The following is a 22673-nucleotide window of genomic DNA, read 5'->3' as shown; positions in this document are numbered from 1 at the left end:
GTAGATGTGAAAAAGCCAAGGACCAAAGATAGATCTTTCAGAAACACCAGAGGTTAATGATGCAGGAACAAAAAGAGAAGCCATTGCAGGTGATTCTCTGGCTATGACAGGCTAAATAAGAATAATTATTTTATTCTTTAATGGGATATCACTGGCAAGGCTAGCATTTGTTGCCCATATTTAATTGTCCTTGAACTGAACAGCTTGCTGGACCATTTCAGAGGGCACGTCAGAGTCAACCACATTGCTGTGGGTCTGGAGTCACATGTAGCCAGTTCGGCTAAGGACGGCAGATTTCTTTCCCTTGAGGACATTAACGAACCGGATGGATTTTTATAACAATCGCTGATAGTTTCATGGTCAGCATTATTGAGACTAACTTTATATTCCAGATTTATGTATTGAATTCCAATTCCACAAGCTGCCATGGTGGGATTTGAACCTGGGCCTCTGGATTACCTTTCCAGTGATATTATTACCACACCACCATGTCCAAGGCAAGTACTATCCCACCCAGTTGGATGATGGTGGAGAGGCATTGGAGTAGAATCTCATGGTCCACCATGTCAAAAGCAGCAGACAGGTTGAGGAGAGAGAGTTTAACTTTGTCACAGTCAGCAGTTAGGATGCCACTTGTGATTTGGTAACAGCAATTTTGGTATTACATCAGAAGCAGAAACCTGAATGGAGGATTCAATGAAGAGTCCTGAGAAAGATGGGAATGGGTAGTAACAACACATTCAAGACTTTGGAGAGGAAAAGGAGGTTTGCAAACGGGGCAGTAGTTTGCAAGGGTGGAGTGGGACAGGTTTTTTTGAGGAGAGGGGTGATGAAAGATTTAAAGGAGAGGGGGACAGTACCAGAGGGGACTGAACCATTAATAATGTCAACTGATGCAGAGGACCAGGTTCAGTGCTCAGCAGTTTAGTGAGAAGGAAGTCTTGGGAGCAGGTGACAGTTCTCATCAACAAGATGAGCTAGGAGAGCACGACAAATTAGGAGAGAAACTAGAAAAAAATGCAAATTCCGGGCCAGGGCAAGGAAGACCTTAGACAAAATTTGTCTCAACTGGCAATGGGAAAGAGGAAAGCAGCAGAGGCAGCCGAATGGATGGCTGCAATCTTAGTAACAACAAAGTCCATTGACTCGAACACATTAATCGTTGTTAGAGGGTGGAGACAGCAGGGGAGGGTGGTATAAGACGATGTTTGGTGGTGGAGAAGAGAAGAGACTTTGACTTTGCCTTCCTGGATGATCTTTGAACAGTGGTCGGTTTTAGTGATGAAAAGCATGGCCCTATAATACGGGTTTTCGAGCTTGATTCAGCAATGAATGGTTTAACTAGTTGTTCGCCAGAGACATTCAGATCTGCACTGTACCTTTGGACCTAAGGGAGTCAAGGAGGAACCCTTATTGTTAGGATGACAAAGATTAATAGTTCTAGAGCAGCCAAAGACATCAAAGATGGTGGAGGGGGTGTGATTTTATAAAAATTAAGACTGACAAAGAGGTCAGGATGAATTAAAGGCCAAGGCACAATAGTTGGAAACTTTAAAAAGCAGAGCTAAGTGACTTGGGAGATAGATTTTTTCTTTCAGGATCTGAAGCAGAAAGATGTGGGATTGGGAGAAGAATATGGGTAGGAAGAAATACAAGGAAATTATTCAAGATTATACTAAACAGTGAGGACACCAATTTATTCACTAGAAATGCCATGCCGCAGACTAAGATTGACCACCAATATGCTCCAGTCCAAACTGACATGGTTGCTCTGGAATGCATGTGCTGTTTGATCGTGTAATTTAGAAACACAAAGCAAATTTTCAGGTGTGCCAAGAAAGACAAAATATAGAGCTGGATTATGTCAATATTGCAGCACTCAGATTAATAATAGGTATTTATTCAGTAATGTCGCTAGACTGGTAATCTAAAGGCCCAGGCTGTTGCTCTGGGGACATAGATTAAAATCCTACCATGGAAACTGGTAGAATTTAATTGGATAAATTTGCAATATGTAGCTAGTCTTAGCAATGATGGCCATAACAGTTTTCATTGATTGTTGTAAAAACCCATTGGGAAATCTGCCAACCTTACTTGGCCTGGTCTACGTACATGTGTGTCGAGACTCACAGCAGTGTGGGTAATTCTTACTTACTCTATGAAATGTTCAGTTCAAGGATAATTAGGGATGGATGACAAGTGCTGGTCTTGCCCATATCCCATAAAAGAATTTTAAAAACATCTTTACAACAATAATTTAACTTTTAAAAATTAGAATTCTGAAGTTGTATCTAATTTTTGATTGGAGCTTTAAACAAAGAGTGAATCTAGGCAGTTGTTGTTGCCGGATATCCATCCATCTTTGTTTCATTTATTACATTCCAATAAAAAGAAGCCATGGAATTATGGCAAGATAGCAACTTTCTGTCAGTTAGGTTATTTACAAATAATGGCATAGGGAACTCTGTTTAGTGGATATTGCACAATTTAACATAGTGCAGGTCATGCAGATCAATAAAAGTTCCATTTTCTGAGGTTGGACAAGTTAGGATGTTGCCTACATTCATACATAAAGACAGCTACATAAATGAGTGAATTACTGGGGAGGTGGACAGTAATTGCTAAATTGTACCTAGGACAAGGTCGTGCCTTCAGGAGAAAATTGGAGGGAGAAAGTAAAGGTAAAAGGAAAAATCGCCGCAGTTCCAGATGACCGGCTGGTGATTTAACCTGAGGATCACCACACCTCAGGCGAGGGGAAAGGTCGAGAAGGCGGGCCTTCATGAATAACCTTCAGAATAACCATGAATAATAAGGGAGAAAGTAAGAGATTATTGGCTGGTCCAGACAACGTAATATTCAAGCAGAAAATTAAGCCTTTACATTCACAAACAGAACCAACTCCCCTTTCAAATCCGAATCTACATATTCGCCATTGAATGAGTTTTCAATGTTTGTATAGGTTTTGTTCTTCATTAATAAAGCATCATGCGGGTAGTATGTTGCTGTATTCAATTTGTTGGAGTTAGCAAATGCTTAAGTGAAAGATATTCTTGTTAATGTATGAAACAAATGGTCATAATTAAATACCATCATCTAGCATGTTGAACCTGAAGTCCTGGCGGTTCAAAGAACTTTAACTTGGAGTCACTTGAAATAATAACTGTCTTACATAAACTTAAGATTCAACCTGGCAGCTTCAGAAGCAAGCCTGGGGCCCAGTTCTAATCAGTGCACATCGTTTAGGCTTGTTAAGGAAAAACATTTGTATGCATGTTACACAATCCATTCTAACTTTGGAATGAGTCGAATGCACTTTTATGCTTCATTTAGGCAGCAGCTACCGATTTGTATGCTTTGAACCTCTTGTCTGGTGGTTACAATTGAAATATTGATAAAGTACAGGCAACATGGATACCTGACGCCTTTTCAAACCTGCTTTGACACCACACTGGAGTTGCAGTGCATGCGGTGTTGAATTCAAGCAGTGTCCGCCTACCGCCCTCGAGGGCATCTCGCTCTGCTTCTCTCAGACTCAAACCAGGCCCGGACTCCAAATGTATACTGCAACTTTAGATGTGATTTCCACGCAGCAGGAATGCTAAATTTGAGTGTAGAGCTTTTATTCTGAATTCTGGTAGCTGCATTCTTCTATTATTGGAATGAAAGCCCAGCTCAAATGAACAAAAACTTGACCGGCTAACTTTAAGCTTGTTTTTGAGCCCATTAAAAAAACAATCCAATGCAGTTGCTCGGAATTGTATATTTCACCAATCTTCTGTGGTATTGCCCATGGAGAGTCAAAGCCAAATGTGGCCTGCAAGCAAAATTAGGGAATGAAGGTCATCAGTTCAAGGCACGCATACTTAATTCAGTCCCCATTTTAAAACCATACTTTCTGTCTTCATTACTTCTATATAATGGATGCTGATCTTCTATTATTTTCTAATTAAGTAGCCAAATACGCAACACTTTGGGTAGCAGAGAATAAGTTAGTTACGGCACAGATGTTTATCTACAGCACAGGCTGAGGGACTACTACGCTCGTGCCACGATTGGCAGAAGGCTGTAGTTAGTGTGACAGGTTTACATGCACAGTTTCCATTATGGCTGTGGGCACTGAAATTTATTATTGAAACTGTTGACACAAAAGTATGACCAAAATGCGACAGCAGGAATGAGGTTTTGTAAACATGAGACTTGTAATGCATTACAAATCAATCTTCTGTGGTCCTACACGTTTTGAGGGCAAGGTGAGGTATGGGGGAGGAAGTCAATTCATGTGTCCGGAAGTAGTGTAAACTGGCCAATATTTGGGTTTCCATTATAGATTCCACTGAATTTTTCCATTGATTTCAATCTGAAGCAAATTGAGAGGAGACTGATCTAACAGGCGGCTGATCTAGTATAATTCCGTTACACTGTAGCTCAAGGTTAATATTACTCATCAGGGGTTGATGACCAGGTGAAGGATTCAGTGAAGTTGGGCGAAATGTCCAGGCATTACACCTGATCTCACGCTCACCTTAGCCAAAAGGACGAGAAATGCTACGCTTGATCTTAGCCAAAATGTTTGAAAAACTTGGGAGTGGTGTTTGAAATGCTACTTAGCTTCAGGAATTTGTCCTTGAGATAAGAAAGTTAAGCAGGATTCCCACCTTTTTATCACTATCCCATGACATCTATGGGGTGCACATCTGGTTAGGCCAGAATTGAGCTTAGCAGCGGAAATGTCCACAGATGAGTAGGTTGCTGAAAGTCATTGGGCTCAGACATGAGAAAAGGCCACTTGAACCGGGTACCAGAGGGTGCCTGGCCCTCATGGAACAGTGCCTCCGCAGCAATCATGAAGACAATTGGCTTAAAATACACAGCCATAGAGGTGCGCTGGCTACATGAATAAAGCGATATAACCTGACTATATTTTGCTACTTGTACTGCAGCATAATGCGATGGGATAATGAGACGGATGTGTCTCTTATGGAAGGACATTTCGACGTTATTATCTGTGCTGATTGGTGAGTATGTACATTTTATATATTTAAAATATTACAAATATCATTTTGTGACACACAATATATTCGGGGGATAATTTTTCATGCTTTGTGTATTTTCTTTTTTGAAAAAGAAAGATTGCTTACCAAAAATCCAAGCAAAGTAAACAGATGAAGTGCAGAGTAGCATACCGGTGACAAATTAATATGCAGCTTCATGTGACAGCTATCAAGTAGTGGTCTATCAGACAGTAACTTCTACCACATTATTTCGAAAGATTGATTTTAAGAGGCATTCCATTTTCTGAAATTGCCTCTTTTTCATGCTTGACTTACCAATAAGTGGACAACTTAGGCAAATTGCTAATAATTATGGCTCAGTGAGAAGCAGTCTGGAGAAGGCAAATGTATCAACATAAACAGCTCTTTCTGCAGATTAAAAAGAGTCAGTTGGCCCTCTTTCCTCCCTTCCAAAAACAAATATCTGACCAATGGTACAGGAATTATTCTTGATATAAATAAAGCTTCAGAATCCTTTTTTGTCACTGTGTCAGACAGAGATGCATACATGATGTCATTTAATCTGATGTACCATTTACTGTATCAGATGCTTGTAAAATTATTTTCCTTTTTTAAAATTCTGAATTTATTATTGTTAGATGCATTATCGTGTGTCTAATTCTGCATTCATTTATTGTTCTGGTGCAAAGACAATTTTTTTTGCTTTGTATAATTTTTTTTACCCTTCCTAATTTAAAGTAATGCATACTTTGATCCCTGGTCAACATGGGATTAGTTTATCTCAATTGGGGTGGCGTTAAGCATGCTACAGTTGGCCTCACTACACCTGTTCCTGATGGCTATCCGGTATGGCTGGTGCAGTGTTCAGAGTTCAAGGTATCAAATGAGACTGTCTGATAGACCATTGGGTTCAGCTCTGATTCCAGCAGCATCTCCCTCTAACAACCTCACATTCCCCAAACTCCACTTTGTTTAATAGCTCACTGGCATTCACGGTCTAGTTTCATGTTGAAGCGAATGGCCAGACAGTGGACAGCTGTCAGCTTGCATCAATGAAGTCATACCCTACGTTAATCAGTCAACATCTTCAGGAAAGAATAGGGTGAAATTAGAAAGGGAGAAAATAATAAATGTAAGTAGTGCACAAGGGTTTTTTGATGCACAGATCCCCACCCCCATACCTTATTATTTTATGCAATGGTAAATGGACTGCATTAGTAATTATGCAGTAAAGATATAAACCAAAGGTGCAACCTCCGAATCAAACAAAGAGCTAAGCAATGCCATATGATTCCAGCAAGCAATTTAGCAAATGCCTTCCTCACCTAATATTAGAATGGATACTTCAGGTTTTATTGCAAGGATAAAGATAATGCTGTCAGGATTAGATCAGATTAAGAATGAAGGCAGTGAGGAGAACTGGAGAAGGAGGCTGCAGTTTCCTTTGGAAGCTTATGCATACTCACATATGGACTTTCCGCAGATTAAGTAGGTGAAGCGAGGTCCAACCAAAAGATTAAAAATTAAATTTATTCTTGCACAAGTACAGAATTAACTTGCTGTTCAGTCTTTATACCTATATTGATTTTAGAATAAACTTTCTGTCAAAAGGCAAAGAAATTAGGTGGGACATAAATCCCTTTAGTTTGCTGCCGGGGAACGGGGGGGAGGGGGTGGAGAATGTATTTATCTCGTGCCATCTGCCAAATGTTGACCAACAAATGAGTAAAAACTACATTTAAAAAAGCAAGTGTTCATTATTTATCTGTCAGATTCTTAACAGATGCATGAAATTAACATTTTTCTGTTTTTACATGAACCAAACAAAATAACTTCAATCTCCTGCAAAGTGGCTTCAAAACCCCTTTCTTGTGTTTTTTTTTCTTCCCCCCCGCCCCCCAATGTCAGCTTGTTTCTGGACCAGTACAGAGCCAGCCTGATTGATGCAATGAAAAGATTACTCAAACCCAACGTAAGTGTGTTTCAATTTTCTTCTGAGCATGGACTTCAGAATAATTAGTTCCTCTGCACAATGATTGAGAATGTAATGGAATGGCAGGATTAATGTCATGTAATACTTTAATACTTATTATGTTCAACTTCAATTGAGTCGTCTTATCTATCTGATTCTTTCTTAATCATAAACTAGGAAAGTTCTTGTGTTCAGCTGACTGATAAGATGCACAGTGTGAAGCTAAGGAAATGAAATTGCTCCAGAGATGCATGAGATCTTTTTTTAATCAAAGTCAATCTTGAGTGATCCAAACTATTGCACGTTTTTCTTATTTTTTTACAGCTATACCAGATACTAAATTATTTACCAGCATCAGCTGCTACATTTAAAATGTTGTTATTCCTTTATTTAGTATTGCACAGTTTGTATAAGAAGGAATAACATATGTACCTCATTTGAAATAAAGATGATAGATCTTAGAATTTGAGAAAAGCAGGAGTGTTTGAATAGTTCAAGATGAATGTTGAAGAAAACTTATTGGAAGGTAATCAGAAGCCACTAATTTTGATGTTCCCCCACAATCAGTTGCCTTTCAAGTTTAATCTCATTCTCTTCTATGCTATCTGATCTCTGACATGGCAGCAATAGGGATGCTAAAACAGAACTCCGCTTCCTTTGTTTGCAAAGGGAAATAAAAGTCAATCCTTTTATGCAGGTTTTGTCTGTCGACGTGGGGTTACGGCAGGATCAGGTTAGGCTGTGGAGCACTCCACTGTTGTATAACTTGCCCAACACATGTTCTTCTCACTCTTGCCAAGAAAACCTCCGCTTGGGCGAGGCTTATGAAATGCTGGTTTTCCTGGAACCATGCCCCTATGTGAGTCATTACCCGAGAGAAGCAGAGAGCTATGTAGAAAGAAAAGAAAAAGCAGACACATAAATAAAGTTTTTAGAGCCCACTCTTCAGAATGACCTAATTCAAGTAATTGGTCTATTTTGTTTTAAACTCACACTTTGCTGTGTCACTTATGTTGCTTAATTCAAATGATTCGATACTTGAATCAGAAAGGGGAATTATTATCAGAAATATCACTGATGTCTTTTGAATCTACATGTATATGAAATTTAAACTGCTTTAATTTCCAGAACGTTAAGATTAATCTGGTGTTTAAGTGATGTGTGCATTGCAACGTGAAATGCTAATTCATGTTTTTGTGTTAGCTGTGGAAGATTATATTGTATGGCTGGTGGGATTGAAATATTCACGTCAATAATCAGTAACCATTCCTAATTGTATTTTCGTTTTAGGGAAAAGTGCTTGTGTTTGCCCCTCAGAGAGGCGGCACTTTGAACCAGTTTTGCAGCCTTGCAGAGAAAGCCTGTTTAACTGCCCAGAGGCTTATGAATTACGACGACCATGTTTGGAACTTTCATCTCAAGGTCAGAGCTCTCTCGATATTAGGGTAGCATCACAATCCATTTTGCATTAAGAAGGGATCACGAGTTTTTTGGCAGATACCTTAAATGCCTTTGACTACAATATCCCCCATGGCATCTCCTCCTTTATTATATTAATTATGTTCTTGCGCAGCAAATCCTCTCAGACTACCTTGCCTGAAGCGGTTCATTATAGGAAGTGTTTATTAACACTTTCTACATAATCTTTAGGATGACAGTTCCAATTTTTATTTTTTATTTTGCTGGGATTTGGACTTACTGGCATTCTGTCAGCCAGTAACCTATGCAGAGCCTGACTGTGTTCAATGCCAGAGTGGTGTCCCTTCTTCTACACGGGCACTGTCTGCTATTTTAGTGACATGGATCAGCAGTTCTGAACACACATATGTTTCACCTGGTCTGTTTGAGCCAACATTATTCCCTCTCCTGAAAGGACTGCCTCTTTCTGGGTGCTAATTGTTCTCTGATGCATTGCCCAAAGAACCAGTATTAACGTTAGAAATCTGTTCAACTCTGTGGGCATCACAGTGGAACCCAATCTCATCCTCAACTCATGTCCACACATACAACTGCCCAGCGCGAATCAGGATTAGGAACTCTGGCTGCTTTTTTTCATACTCTTCCTAGCCCAGTGGGATTGCTACCAGTTGTAACTACTATTCTCCCAAATTGGCTATTAACAGCGCACTTAACACAACACAAAAATCAAGCCCTGGGACTCTCAAAAAAATAAAACGTTTCCCCAAATCACATCCATGTATTTTGTATGAACTAAAATAATCCCTATAAACCTTCAATCTCAATTCTTGTGAAACAATCACCTAACTTCTCTTTAAAGTAGTTCAGTGAATCATCGGTAACTGCAAATGTATTCATGACGGAGCTTATTATGTTCAGATTTCAGAGCGCCAGTGTCAGTACTACATTCTCTCCATTTACACTGCTAAACCCAGATGTACTTGTTCTGCTGGCAGAATTGATCCAATGTTCTGTTATTTTTGCAATGAAAATGCAGGGAGTTGGCAGATAGACACTTTCCTGAAATCAGAATGAAACAAATGCAAATGTGAAGTGTCTTGATTTTGACAGAAATCTATTGCACACATTAATCGCTGCATGAGAAGAAAATGGCACGGTTCCTCACCTTGCATGTGACGATTCCTTTGAATCTATAGTTCTTTTGTCGTCAAATTGAAATTGATTTTTTGTTTTTGGAACTTATTTGCATCTAGGTTCATGAAACTTCCACCATTCCTTTCTCAAAATAAGCAATCAGACTTCCACCCCATCACCAGCATCAAAACTGTACGGGCAATAGTCACCAATAACATCCTATGTGATTGTGACTACAGGTCATTTTTTCACCTCATTCTTCTCGATCCCTCCATTGCCTTCAAACATTCCTCCTCAAACATCTCTTCCCTGACTGTCTAACTCCATGATGCTGCGCTCTGCAACTGGTTCCACTCCTGCTTGTAGCGTAATAGATATTAAGTTGTCTTAATGGATTTCTTATTTCATGCCCGCACTGTCACCTTTAAGATTCCATTCCAGTATTTACATGTTTTCCCCTGGTAGTTGGCTGGAACCATTTGATGAAAATGGGGTGATCTTCACCTTGGACATAAACCCTGGCTGGATCACTGTCTGTGCGGAATCAGCACGTCCTCCCTGTGTCTGCAAGGGTTTCCTCCGGGTGCTCCGGTTTCCTCCCACAAGTCCCTAAAGATGTGCTTGTTAGGTGAATTGGACATTCTGAATTATCCCTCAGTGTACCAGAACAGGCGCCTCAGGGCTTTTCACAGTAACTTCATTGCAGTATTAATATTAGCCTACTTGTGACAATAAAGATTATTATTATGATTAAACCCTGCATATCTCCCATCTACCTCATTCACCATACCTGCTCCCACAGCAGTGTATACCTCAGGTCGCCTGGTTCTAGCGAGAGATACAGTCTGCCCTGTAATATTCTGCACTTTCGTTCCCTTTCTAGAATCCTCCTTATGAACCCAAAAAAATCCCATGGACCTTCCTTGCAATTTCCAACATGCTAAACGAACCGTGTTCGACTTTATTGCAATGGTAACACCTTCAAGTCTGACCTCCACCCTCTACCTTCTTTCCTGGTAGAAGAAGGAGACCCGGGAATATCTAATCTAATCTTTATTAGTGTCACAAGTAGACTTACATTAACACTGCAATGAAGTCAATGTGAAAATCCCCCAGTCGCCACACTCCGGCACCTGTTCTTGTACACTGAGGGAGAATTCAGAATATCCAAATCACCTAACAAGCACGTCTTTCGGGACTTGTGGGAGGAAGCTGGAGTACCCAGAGGAAGCTCACGCAGACACGGGGAGAAGGTACAGACTCCTCACAGACCGTGACCCAAACTGGGAATCGAACCTGGGTCCCTGGTGCTGTGAAGCAACAGTGCTAAGTAGTGTGCTACTGTGCTGCCCATATTCCCAGCTATCCATTCCTTACCTTGGGCGATCTGCCTTCCTTTCACTCTCCCACTTCCTATCCTTTACAAAATTATGGAGATGACGAAACAAAGGTTTAAATTTATGGATCAGCTCAGAATCATCAGCCATTATTGCTGCTTCTCTAGCAGTCATCACCCTTTAGTCTTCAACATGGTTCTTGTCATAGAATTCTTAAATTCTTCTAAGAGAATTACTTCTCTCAGAGCCTCATAGGTAGTTGCAACTCCCAATGCTTGTATCCATCGATTAAAATTGCTCTCTTAACCCTTTCAAAATCCCGGCTGTTTCTTTAAATTCTGATACTTCTGCCTATGTGGAACGAATTCATATGCACCCAGAATAGCCTTTTTTACCTTGTTGTAATCCTTAGAAACCCCCTCTGACAGGAAAGCATAAAATTCCTGTGCCTGCCCGTCAATTTACTTTTCATGAATAATGTCCACTTTTCTTTCGGCCACTCCTTTTGGATTGCTATTTTCTCAAATGCCATGAAAAATGCCTCTTCTTTCTTTTCTTCAAATTTTGGTGGGTCCTGTATAAACTTAAGCATATCCCCACTGGGTTCTGTTTTAGCGTTAAGCTCCCCTCTCGCTTCTGGTAGCTCCCTTTTAACTATCGGTGCCTTAAGCTGGAACTCTCTCTCTTTTGCTTTTTCTTCTTTCTTTAATTCCCAATTCCTCATTTCAATTTCCATTTGAAAAACTCTGGGTGGGATTCTCTATAGCTCAGAGCCAAAATCGTGTTTGGTGATCGGGCGGAGAATGGACTCCGATGGCGAAATCTGGGCCGGCGCCAGTTTGACGCCGTTCTGCCATGCTCCGCCCCCTGCAAAATGCCGTCACGTCATCGGACGGCCCACCCGCAATGCTCCACCCCCTTGGGCTGGGTTCCCGACGTCGTGGAGTACGTGTGGTCTGAGCCGGCTGCCACACTCGACCGGGATCCGTGCCATTGGCCGGGGCGGCGTCTGCTAGGGATGGGGGGACTGTTGGGGGTTGACCAGGGGGTGGGCTGTGGGGTCGCAGTTGGCGGGTTCGGTTATGCGCACGGCCGCGCCATGTTGTACGGCGCGACCGTGCAGGTCGTCAGCTGTGCGCATGCGTGGCCCGGGAACCAGCCATTTTCCGGACGTGTACTGCACAATCCACGGGTGTTTCACGCCGTGCCAGTGCTAGCCCCTCACTGGTACTGGAATCGGTGAGGGGTTCGCACCGATTTGCCAGTTGTGAAACACCACAGATGCCACGCCAGTGTCGGCATTTAGCCGCAGAAACAGAGAATTCCGCCCTCTATCTCTCTCTTTTTGCTGCATCTCCACTTCTCTTTCTTTTTGGACTATTTCTAATTGTTTCATTTGTAGCTGGATCTAAGCTAATTCCACTGATTTTTGCCACAATACAGACTGTGTTTCTAGCATCTCTTGCAAATTAAATGCTGAGCGATCGCTTATATTATCTCTACCTCCCTAGCTTTAGCCGGCACCTCTATTTTTAATTCACTTGCCAGTTCAATTAGCCTGTCTTTTCGAAGCGCTTGTAAATAAACCAAAGGCAAACCCTCCACCTAAAGAAACGTCAGCTTCCAGAGCCATCCTGTTATACCAACACAAACCTGGGGCGAGATTCTCCGACCCCCCACCGGGTCGGAGAATCGCCGGAGGCTGGCGTGAATCGCGCCCCTGCCGGTTGCCGAATTCTCCGGCACCAGATATTCGGCGGGGACGGGAATCGCGCCGCGCCGGGTGGCGCCCCCCCCCCCCCCCCCCCCCCCGCGCGATTCTCCGGCTGAAGTCCCGCTGCTAAAATGCCTGTACCGCCGGCGTAGATTAAACCGCCTACCTTACCGGCAGGACAAGGCGGCGCGGGCGGGCTCCGGGGTCCTGGGGGGGGGGGGGGGGGGGGGGGGGGGGCGCGGGGGGATCTGGCCCCGGGGGGTACCCCCACGGTGGCCTGGCCCGCGATCGGGGCCCACCGATCCGCGGGCGGGCCTGTGCCGTGGGGGCACTCTTTTCCTTCCGCCTCCGCCATGGTCTCCACCATGGCGGAGGCGGAAGAGACTCCCTCCACTGCGCATGCGCGGGAATGCCGTCAGCGGCCGCTAACGCCTCCCGCGCATGCGCCGCCCGGAGATGTCATTTCCGCGCCAGCTGGCGGGGCACCAAAGGCCTTTTCCACCAGCTGGCGGGGCGGAAATTCGTCCGGCGTGGGCCTAGCCCCTTAAGGTTGGGGCTCGGCCCCCAAAGCGGCGGAGCCTTCCGCCTCTTTGAGGCGGCGCGATGCCCGACTCATTTGCACCGTTTTGGGCGCCAGTCGGCGGACACCGCGCCGATACTGGAGAATTTCGCCCCTGGTGCCTCTTTTTAAGAAATACTGTCCCCCAAATCATCGCTGTCTATCGTTCCAAAGATCTCGGATGATGCCCCCAAACTGTGTTACGACATCCCGGGCTAGTGCGCGGTCAATTCCAGCCCCACTTGACCCGGAGTTGCAACACCGGTTGAAATTAACTTTTATTGGCTTCCGGGTGCGGCGATGACCAGCTAAGTCGCACGTTTCGGCAGCTCCCGGTGGAACGGACTTTGGGGCTCTTAATAGGAGCCCCAACGGCAATTTTAACGGCTAAAAACACTGTGCGGTAAACCAGAAGGGAATCCCCCCTGGACACGGATGGAAAAAGGAGAGGAAAGTGGCCGGATTGCGGTGGATCCTCTAGAGCAGCGGCCAGGAAGGCAAGCACAAAGCAAGATGGCGTCGGTAGGTGGCAGTTTAATATGGGGCCCTGACCAACAAGAGTTCCTGCGGCGCTGCGTGGAAGAACTTAAAAAGGAGATGAAGAAGGAGCTGTTGGCCCCGATATTACAGGCGATTGAAGGGCTACAGGAGGAGCAAAAGACCCAGGAGCAGGAGCTTAGGGTCGTGAAGGCAAAGGCTGCTGAGAATGAGGACGAAATACAGGGCCTGGTGGTGAAGACCGAGATGCACGAGGCACAACACAAAAGGTGGGTGGAAAGGCTGGAGGTGCTGGAGAATAATGCGAGGAGGAAGAATTTAAGGATCCTTGGTCTTCCCGAAGGTGCAGAAGGGGCGGACGTCGGGGCATATGTGAGCACGATGCTTCACTCGTTAATGGGATCGGAGGCCCCGACGGGCCCGTTGGAGGTGGAGGGAGCTTATCGCGTTATGGCGCGAAGACCGAGGGCTGGAGAAATTCCTCGAGCCATAGTGTTGAGATTTCTCCGCTATAAGGACAGAGAGATGGTCCTCAGGTGGGCAAAGAAAACCCGGAGCAGTAGGTGGGAGAACGCGGTGATCCGCGTATATCAAGATTGGAGTGCGGAGGTGGCGAGAAGGAGGGCAAGCTTTAATCGGGCCAAGGCGGTGCTGCACAAAAGGAAGGTTAAATTTGGAATGCTGCAGCCGGCAAGACTGTGGGTCACACATCAAGGGAAACACCACTACTTTGAAACGGCAGAAGAGGCGTGGACATTTATTGTCGAGGAGAAACTGGAATAAGCGGGCTAGAAAAAGAACGTTTGGGACAAAGTGGTGGGGTGATTACGTGGGGTGAAGGGGGGTCAAATGGGGGAAGAGATTATTTCCCAAGTTGTTAATCCTGCGACCCTGTAACTTTTCTCTCTTCCCCATGTCGTGGGGGAGGGGGGGAGGGAGGATGAGGAGCCAGGGGCACCGGCCATTGGGCGCGGGGCCAAATGGGAAGCGCGGGCTTTGTTCCCGCGCTATGGTAATCATGGTGGGAACAGGGAAGCAGGAAGGAGGGGGCCTCGCACAGTGGGGGCCGAGGTCGGCCAGAGTTTGCTCACTTCTGGGAGCAACATGGGGGGTGCAATTACGCTAGAACGGGATCTGGCGGGGGAGGGGGGGTTAACTGGGTTGCTGCTGCTGGGGAGAAGGGGGAGCTGGTATGGGGTGGGGTGGTCGGGGCGGGAGGGTGCCGTTGGGGGGAGATACGGCTACGTGGAAACCGGGTAAGGAGCTTGATTGAAAAAGGAGATGGCTAGTCGACAAGGGGGGGGGGGGGGGGGGTAAAAGAGCCCCCCAACCCGGCTGATCACGTGGAATGTGAGAGAGCTGAACGGGCCGATTAAGAGAGCACGGGTACTCGCACACCTAAAAAAACTTAAGGCAGATGTGGTTATGCTGCAGGAGACGCATCTGAAACTGATAGACCAGGTCAGACTTCACAAAGGATGGGTGGGGCAGGTGTTTCATTCGGGGCTAGACGCAAAAAACAGGGGGGTGGCTATATTAGTGGGGAAGCTGGTAATGTTTGAGGCAAAGACCATAGTGGCGGATAGTGGGGGCAGATACGTGATGGTGAGTGGCAGATTGCAAGGGGAGGCGGTGGTTTTAGTGAACGTATATGCCCCGAACTGGGATGATGCCAATTTTATGAGGCGTATGTTGGGACGCATCCCGGACCTAGAGGCGGGAAAGTTGGTAATGGGTGGAGATTTTAATACGGTGCTGGACCCAGGGCTGGACAGATCGAGGTCCAGGACCGGAAGGAGGCCGGCTGCAGCTAGGGTGCTCAAGGACTTTATGGAGCAGATTGGAGGAGCAGACCCCTGGAGATTTAGTAGACCTAGAAGTAAGGAGTTTTCGTTTTTCTCCTATGTCCACAAAGTCTATTCACGGATAGACTTTTTTGTTTTCGGAAGAGCACTGATCCCGAAGGTGACGGGGACGGAGTACACGGCTATAGCTATTTCGGACCACACTCCACATTGGGTGGACCTGGAGATAGGGGAGGAAAAAGAACAGCACCCACCCTGGAGAATGGACAAAGGTACTTGGAACTCAATGACAATGGGGAGGTTCAGGTGGGAGTGGTCTGGGAGGCGTTGAAGGCTGTGGTTAGAGGGGAGCTGATATCTATCAGGGCACATAAAGGAAAGCAGGAGGGTAGGGAAAGGGAGCGGTTGTTGAAAGAACTTTTGAGGGTGGACAGACAATATGCGGAGGCACCGGAGGAGGGACTGTACAGGGAAAGGCAAAGGCTACATGTAGAATTTGACTTGTTGACTACGGGTAATGCAGAGGCACAATGGAGGAAGGCACAGGGTGTACAGTACGAATATGGGGAGAAGGCGAGCAGGTTGCTGGCCCACCAACTGAGGAAAAGGGGAGCAGCGAGGGAGATAGGGGGAGTGAGAGATGAGGAGGGAGAGATGGAGCGGGGAGCGGAGAGAGTGAATGGAGTGTTCAAGGCATTTTATGAAAGATTATATGAAGCTCAGCCCCCGGAAGGGAAGGAGAGAATGATGTGCTTTCTGGATCAGCTGGAATTTCCTAAGGTGGAGGAGCAGGAGAGGGCGGGACTGGGAGCACAGATTGAGACGGAGGAAGTAGTGAAAGGGATTGGAAGCATGCAGGCGGGGAAGGCCCCGGGACCAGACGGATTCTCAGTGGAATTCTATAGGAAATATATGGACTTGCTGGCCCCGCTACTGATGAGAACCTTTAATGAGGCTCGGGAAAGGGGGCAGCTGCCCCCGACTATGTCAGAGGCAACGATATCGCTCCTCCTAAAGAATGAAAAAGACCCGCTGCAATGCGGGTCATTTCGGCCCATTTCCTTCCTGAATGTGGATGCTAAGATTCTGGCCAAGGTAATGGCAACGAGGATAGAGGATTGTGTCCCGGGGGTGGTTCATGAGGACCAAACTGGGTTTGTGAAGGGGAGACAGCTGAACACAAATATACGGAGGCTGCTAGGGGTAATGATGATGCCCCCACCAGAGGGGGAAGCGGAGATAGTGGTGGCGATGGATGCCGAGAAAGCATTTGATAGAGTGGAGTGGGATTATTTGTGGGAGGTGCTGAGGAGATTTGGCTTTGGAGATGGGTATATCAGATGGGTACAGTTGCTGTATAGGGCCCCGATGGCGAGCGTGGTCACGAATGGACGGGGGTCTGATTATTTTCGGCTCCATAGAGGGACGAGGCAGGGATGTCCTCTGTCCCCGTTATTGTTTGCACTGGCGATTGAGCCCCTGGCCATAGCATTGAGGGGTTCCAGGAAGTGGAGGGGAGTACTCAGGGGAGGAGAAGAACACCGGGTATCTCTGTATGTGGATGATTTGTTGTTGTATGTGGCGGACCCGGCGGAGGGGATGCCAGAGATAATGCGGATACTTGGGGAGTTTGGGGATTTTTCAGGGTATAAATTGAACATGGCGAAAAGTGAGTTGTTCGTGGTGCATCCAGGGGAGCAGAGCAGGGAAATAGAGGATTTACCGTTGAGGAAGGTAACAAGGGACTTCCGGTACTTGGGGATCCAGATAGCCAAGAATTGGGGTACATTACACAGGCTTAATTTAACGCGGTTGGTGGAACAGGTGGAGGAGGACTTTAAGAGATGGGACATGGTGTCCCTATCACTGGCAGGTAGGGTGCAGGCGGTTAAAATGGTGGTCCTCCCGAGATTCCTTTTTGTGTTTCAGTGCCTCCCGGTGGTGGTCACGAAGGCTTTTTTCAAGAGAATCGAGAAGAGTATTATGAGTTTTGTGTGGGCCGGGAAGACCCCGAGAGTGAGGAGGGGATTTTTGCAGCGTAGTAGGGACAAGGGGGGGGGTTGGCACTACCGAGCCTAAACGACTATTACTGGGCCGCCAATGTTTCAATGGTGTGTAAGTGGATGGGAGAAGGGGAGGGAGCGGCGTGGAAGAGATTGGAGAGGACGTCCTACAGGGGGACTAGCCTACAAGCAATGGTGACGGCGCCGTTGCCGTTCTCACCGAAGAAATACACCACAAGCCTGGTGTTGGTGGCTACATTGAAAATTTGGGGGCAGTGGAGACGGCATAGGGGAAAGACGGGAGCCTCGGTGCGGTCCCCGATAAGAAATAACCATAGGTTTGTTCCGGGGAGAATGGATGGGGGATTTGGAGCATGACAAAGAGCTGGGGTTGTACAATTGAGAGATCTGTTTGTAGATGGGAAGTTCGCGAGTCTGGGTGCGCTGACGGAAAAAAATATGGGTTGCCCTAAGGGAATGCATTTCGGTATATGCAACTGAGGGCTTTCGCGAGGCAACAGGTGAGGGAATTCCCGCAGCTCCCGACGCAGGAGGTGCAGGATAGAGTGATCTCAGAGACATGGATGGGGGATGGTAAGGTGTCGGACATATATAGGGAAATGAGGGAGGAGGGGGAGATCATGGTAGATGAGCTGAAAGGGAAATGGGATGAAGAGCTGGGGGAGGAGATTGAGGAGGGGCTGTGGGCTGACGCCCTACGTAGGGTAAACTCATCGTCCTCGTGTGCCAGGCTAAGCCTGATACAATTCAAGGTTCTACACAGGGCGCATATGACTGGAGCACGGCTCAGTAGATTTTTTGGGGTAGAGGATAGGTGTGGGAGATGCTCGAGAAGCCCAGTGAATCACACCCACATGTTCTGGTCATGCCCGGCACTACAGGGGTTCTGGGTGGGGGTGGCAAAGGTGCTTTCGAAGGTGGTGGGGGTCCGGGTCGAACCAAGCTGGGGGTTGGCTATATTCGGGGTTGCAGAAGAGCCGGGAGTGCAGGAGGCGAGAGAGGCTGATGTTTTGGCCTTTGCGTCCCTAGTAGCCCGGCGCAGGATATTGTTAATGTGGAAGGAAGCCAAACCCCCGGGTGTGGAGACCTGGATAAACGACATGGCAGGGTTTATAAAATTAGAACGGATCAAGTTCGTATTAAGAGGTTCGGCTCAAGGGTTCACCAGGCGGTGGCAACCGTTCGTCGACTACCTCACAGAAAGATAGAGGGAATGGAAAAGAAGAAGACAACAGCAGCAACCCAGGGGGAAGGGGGGGGGGGGGGGGGGGATGGGACCGGACGTACACTCAGGGATGTCATTGTACATGTATAGACACTTGTTATAGGTAATGTATATTGGATTGTTGGATTGTATCTTTGGAGAGTAACTATTTTTGACAAGGCAGTTGCCACTTAGTTCTGTTTTTGTTTATATATTATTTATTTATTTGTTTAAAATTGGCCACGGTTATTTATATTGCTTTGTTGTAGTTCAAAAGAAAAACGATGTACTGTTATGTTTGGCCACAAAAGTTTGAATAAAATATATTTTTTTTAAAAGAAATTAACTTTTATTTTAAAATACCCGAGGTCTTCCGCTGCCCAATAACTACAGTCACCAAGTTTGTAAATTTAAACACAATTAACTTTTATTATTAACAGTAACTATAATTAAATATGCAACAAATACAACTGGAAGGGCAGCACGGTGGCGCAGTGGGTTAGCATTGCTGCCTCACGGCGCCGAGGTACCAGGTTCGGTCCCGACTGGGTCACTGTCCGTGTGGAGTTTTCACATTCTCCCCGTGTTTGCGTGGGTTTCGCCCCCACAACCCGAAGATGTGCAGGCTCGGTGAATTAGCTACGATAAATTGCCCCTTAATTGGAAAAAATGAATCGGGTACTCTAAATTTAAAAAAATACAACTGGATAACTACTATCGAATCTCTAACCACCCCTATTCCGCTCAAAATACAAAATTTTATAACACGGTGTATATTTTGACACTTTGGGTTCCTTACTTCCTCTGTTCGACTTAAGGATATGTCTCCATTAACGATCCATGGACCAAAAATTATAAAGACAGAAGAAAATGAATAGGAATTAAGGGAATCAACAGGAAGGGCTCTCACATATGGTTTACTTGCCTTTATTAGCCGAGGCATAGAGTTTAAGAGCGGGAAAGATATGCTGGAACTATATAAAACATTGGTTAGGCCACAGCTGGTGTATTGTGTGCAGGTCTGGAATCTACAATTTAGGAGCGATGTGATAGCACTAGAAAGGGTGCAGAGGAGATTTACCAGGATGTTGCATGGGTTAGAGAGTTTTATGAAGAGATATTGGATAGACTGGGTTTGTTGGCTTTAGAGCAGAGGAGACTGAGGGGGGCATGATTGAGATGTATAAAATTATGAAAGGCATTGATAGAGTAGACAGGAAGAAGCTTTTCCCTTGGTGGAGGGTTCAATGACCAGGGGACATAGATTTAGGGAAAGGAGCAGGAGGTTTAAAGGAGATGTGAGGAAAAACCTTCGCACCAGTCTGGAACTCGCTGCCTGAAATGGTGGTGGAGGCAGAGATGCAAATGCAGGAACCCAAGGAGGAAATTTGTGGTGCATTGGCATTGGGGTATAAGTACTGCTGATGAAAATCGGAGGTAATAAATGTGCCAAATAATCTCTCACTACTTAGTGTATGGAACATATGTTCCATATATTTCAATATATTCAAATGTCAGTATATGAAACTATCATACATACTTTGTTACAAATGCATGGCAATCTTAAGAATCTATGCTTCCGACTGCAAGCTGAAACTCTTCAACTTTCCTTGATCACCAAAAACTCAAAAATGTCCTAAGGTTATGTTTACTTCGAGCAATTATACTTTTTGGCTATAAAGGACATGTTGGTTTAATACACAATTCCACCTTAACAGTGAAAGAACATGTTTTGTTGTATGATTGAATGGCCGAGTGGCCTAATTCTGCTCCTATGTCTTATGGTCTTATGATGTCCTTGCCATTGTGATGCAGCACATGATAATTTTTATTGTGACAAGTAGGCTTAAATTAACACTGCAATGAAGTTACTGTGAAAAGCTTCTAGTCGCCACATTCCGGTGTCTGTTTGGGTACACAGAGGGAGAATTCAGAATGTCCAAATTACCTAACAAGCAGGTCTTTCGGGACTTGTGGGAGGAAACCGGAGCATCCGGAGGAAACCCATGCAGACACAGGGAGAACGTGCAGACTCCGCACAGACAGTGACCCAAGCAGAGAATCGAACATGGGACCCTGGCACTGTGAAGCAGCAGTGCTAACCACTGTGCTTCGTGCTGCCCCTAATGTGGTTGTGCTCACACTTGAAGGTATCTGGAGGGTATCTACCAAAGGAAGGAAGGATGAGAGTGTCAGGAATATTGTATTGGTCCCCGAAAAGTAGCCATGCTGTAGGAAAGTGTTTAAGTCAAGAAATAAGAAAAGACACAAAAGATATGCATGCAAGAAGAGCACTGCATTAATCATGGGCGACTTTAATTTTCGCATAGATTAGGACTGCAGCCATTCAAGAAGGCATCTCACCACCACCTTCTGAAGATCAAGTAGGGATGGGCAATAAATGCTGGCCTAGCCAGCGACGCCCACATTCCCTAAATCAATTTTTGAAAATCAACTTGAATTGGCAGCCAAGAAAATTAATTTATAGAGTGTATTTGGGATGGCTTCTTGGAGCAATATGTATGGAACCAACTGGGGATCAGCCTATTTTAGATCAGCTAATGTGTAATGAGGTAGGTTTAATAAATGAGGTCCTCTAGATCTGATGGTTTGCACCCCAGGATCTTAAAGGAGGTGGTTGCAAAGTTAAGGATCCCCTGGAAAGTAGTGATCACAGTATGATAAAATATAGCATTCAGCTTGAGTGTGAGAAAACTGCGACTGAAATATCAGTGTTAAACTTAAAGAAGGAGAATTAGGAAGGTACGAGGATGGAATTGGCCAAAGTGGACTGGTCATATAGATTAGTAGGTAAGACAGTAAGTAGTTAACCAGTGGCAGACAATTAGGGAGATAATTCTTAAGGCGAGGAATAACCCACCATGGATAACCAAGAAAGTTAAGGAGGGTATTAAGTTAAAAGCGGAAACATTTCAGTTGGAAAAGGTTAGTGGTATGCCAGAGAGTGGGATAGATTCAGAATGCCAGGAAGGAGAAAATAAACTATGAGGGCAAGAGAGCGAGAAAGATAAAAGCAGACAATAAGAGCTTTTTAATTACTATAAAAGGAAGAGAAGTAAAATAAAGCATTAACCCCTTAGATAATGAAACTGGAGAAGTAATTGTGAGGAACAGGAACTGGCAGAGTTAAATAGATATTTTGCATCGGTGTTAGTGTAGAGGATGCTACAAGCATTCCAGAAATAGTACAAAATATGGGGAAGAAATTAAAAACACTTACCATCACCAGAGAATTAGTTTCAGGCAAACTAATTGGGTTAAAAGATGACAGGTCCTCTGGATCTGATAGTTTGTACCCAGCATCTTAAAGGAAGTAGCTGCAGAAATCGTGGATACATTGGTCATAATTTTCCAAAAATCCTTGGACTCTGGAACTGTCCCAAAGGTTTGGAAAATTGCCAATGTGATTCCCTTGTTTAAAAAGGAAAGGAGGCATAATGCAGGGAACTACAGGCCAGTTAGTCTAACTTCGATGATTGGAAAAACATTACAATGGATTATTATGGAGAGTGTCATGGACCAGGGTTTAGAAAACTCCAAAGTATATCATGGGAGTTCACCTGACCCACAACTGTTTATAGATTTTGGTTATGATGAGCATAAGGGCCTACCTTTCAAGTGTTATTCAACAGAGGCCTTAAGCACTTTTAATCAAAAACAAAGTTTATTCTATGAATTCAGTAAACACACACAGTAAGCATTTTTATCAACTACAAGCATAAATACCCCACACAGCTACAGTTCTCTCTCTCTATAAAACCCTTAATAACTCCCCTTTCTGCTGTTTCAACTTGATAACAACATCCAATAAAACCAAAAAAAAAACTTTTAACCAAAACAGTAGGTTTGAATTCTTTACAGAAAACAGTTATCATTTTTAAATTATCAAGTGATCTGGACACCTTTTAACATGCAGAAGAGAGGAGAAACCTTCTTTGTCTGAATCGAGCTTCCAACGGTGTAAACCGAAA

At 44.9% G+C, this 22673-nt stretch overlaps 1 protein-coding gene across 2 annotated transcripts in view; it reads left to right on the top strand.

The window, feature by feature from the left end:
• camkmt (calmodulin-lysine N-methyltransferase) overlaps positions 1-22673 on the top strand; it is a 432111-nt gene that overhangs the window by 376496 nt on the left and 32942 nt on the right. For both annotated transcript variants that reach the window (XM_072510908.1, XM_072510901.1), the window contains exons 8-10: positions 4944-5018; positions 6924-6987; positions 8278-8409. In XM_072510908.1, the coding sequence (XP_072367009.1) occupies positions 4944-5018; positions 6924-6987; positions 8278-8409 (271 nt within the window). The remainder of the gene's footprint in view (positions 1-4943; positions 5019-6923; positions 6988-8277; positions 8410-22673) is intronic.

The sequence above is a fragment of the Scyliorhinus torazame genome, chromosome 1 (genome assembly GCF_047496885.1).
Source record: "Scyliorhinus torazame isolate Kashiwa2021f chromosome 1, sScyTor2.1, whole genome shotgun sequence".
Lineage (NCBI taxonomy): Eukaryota > Metazoa > Chordata > Chondrichthyes > Carcharhiniformes > Scyliorhinidae > Scyliorhinus > Scyliorhinus torazame.
The sequence above is the reverse complement of the archived record's forward strand: the minus strand, read 5'-3'. Positions and strand labels throughout refer to the sequence as shown.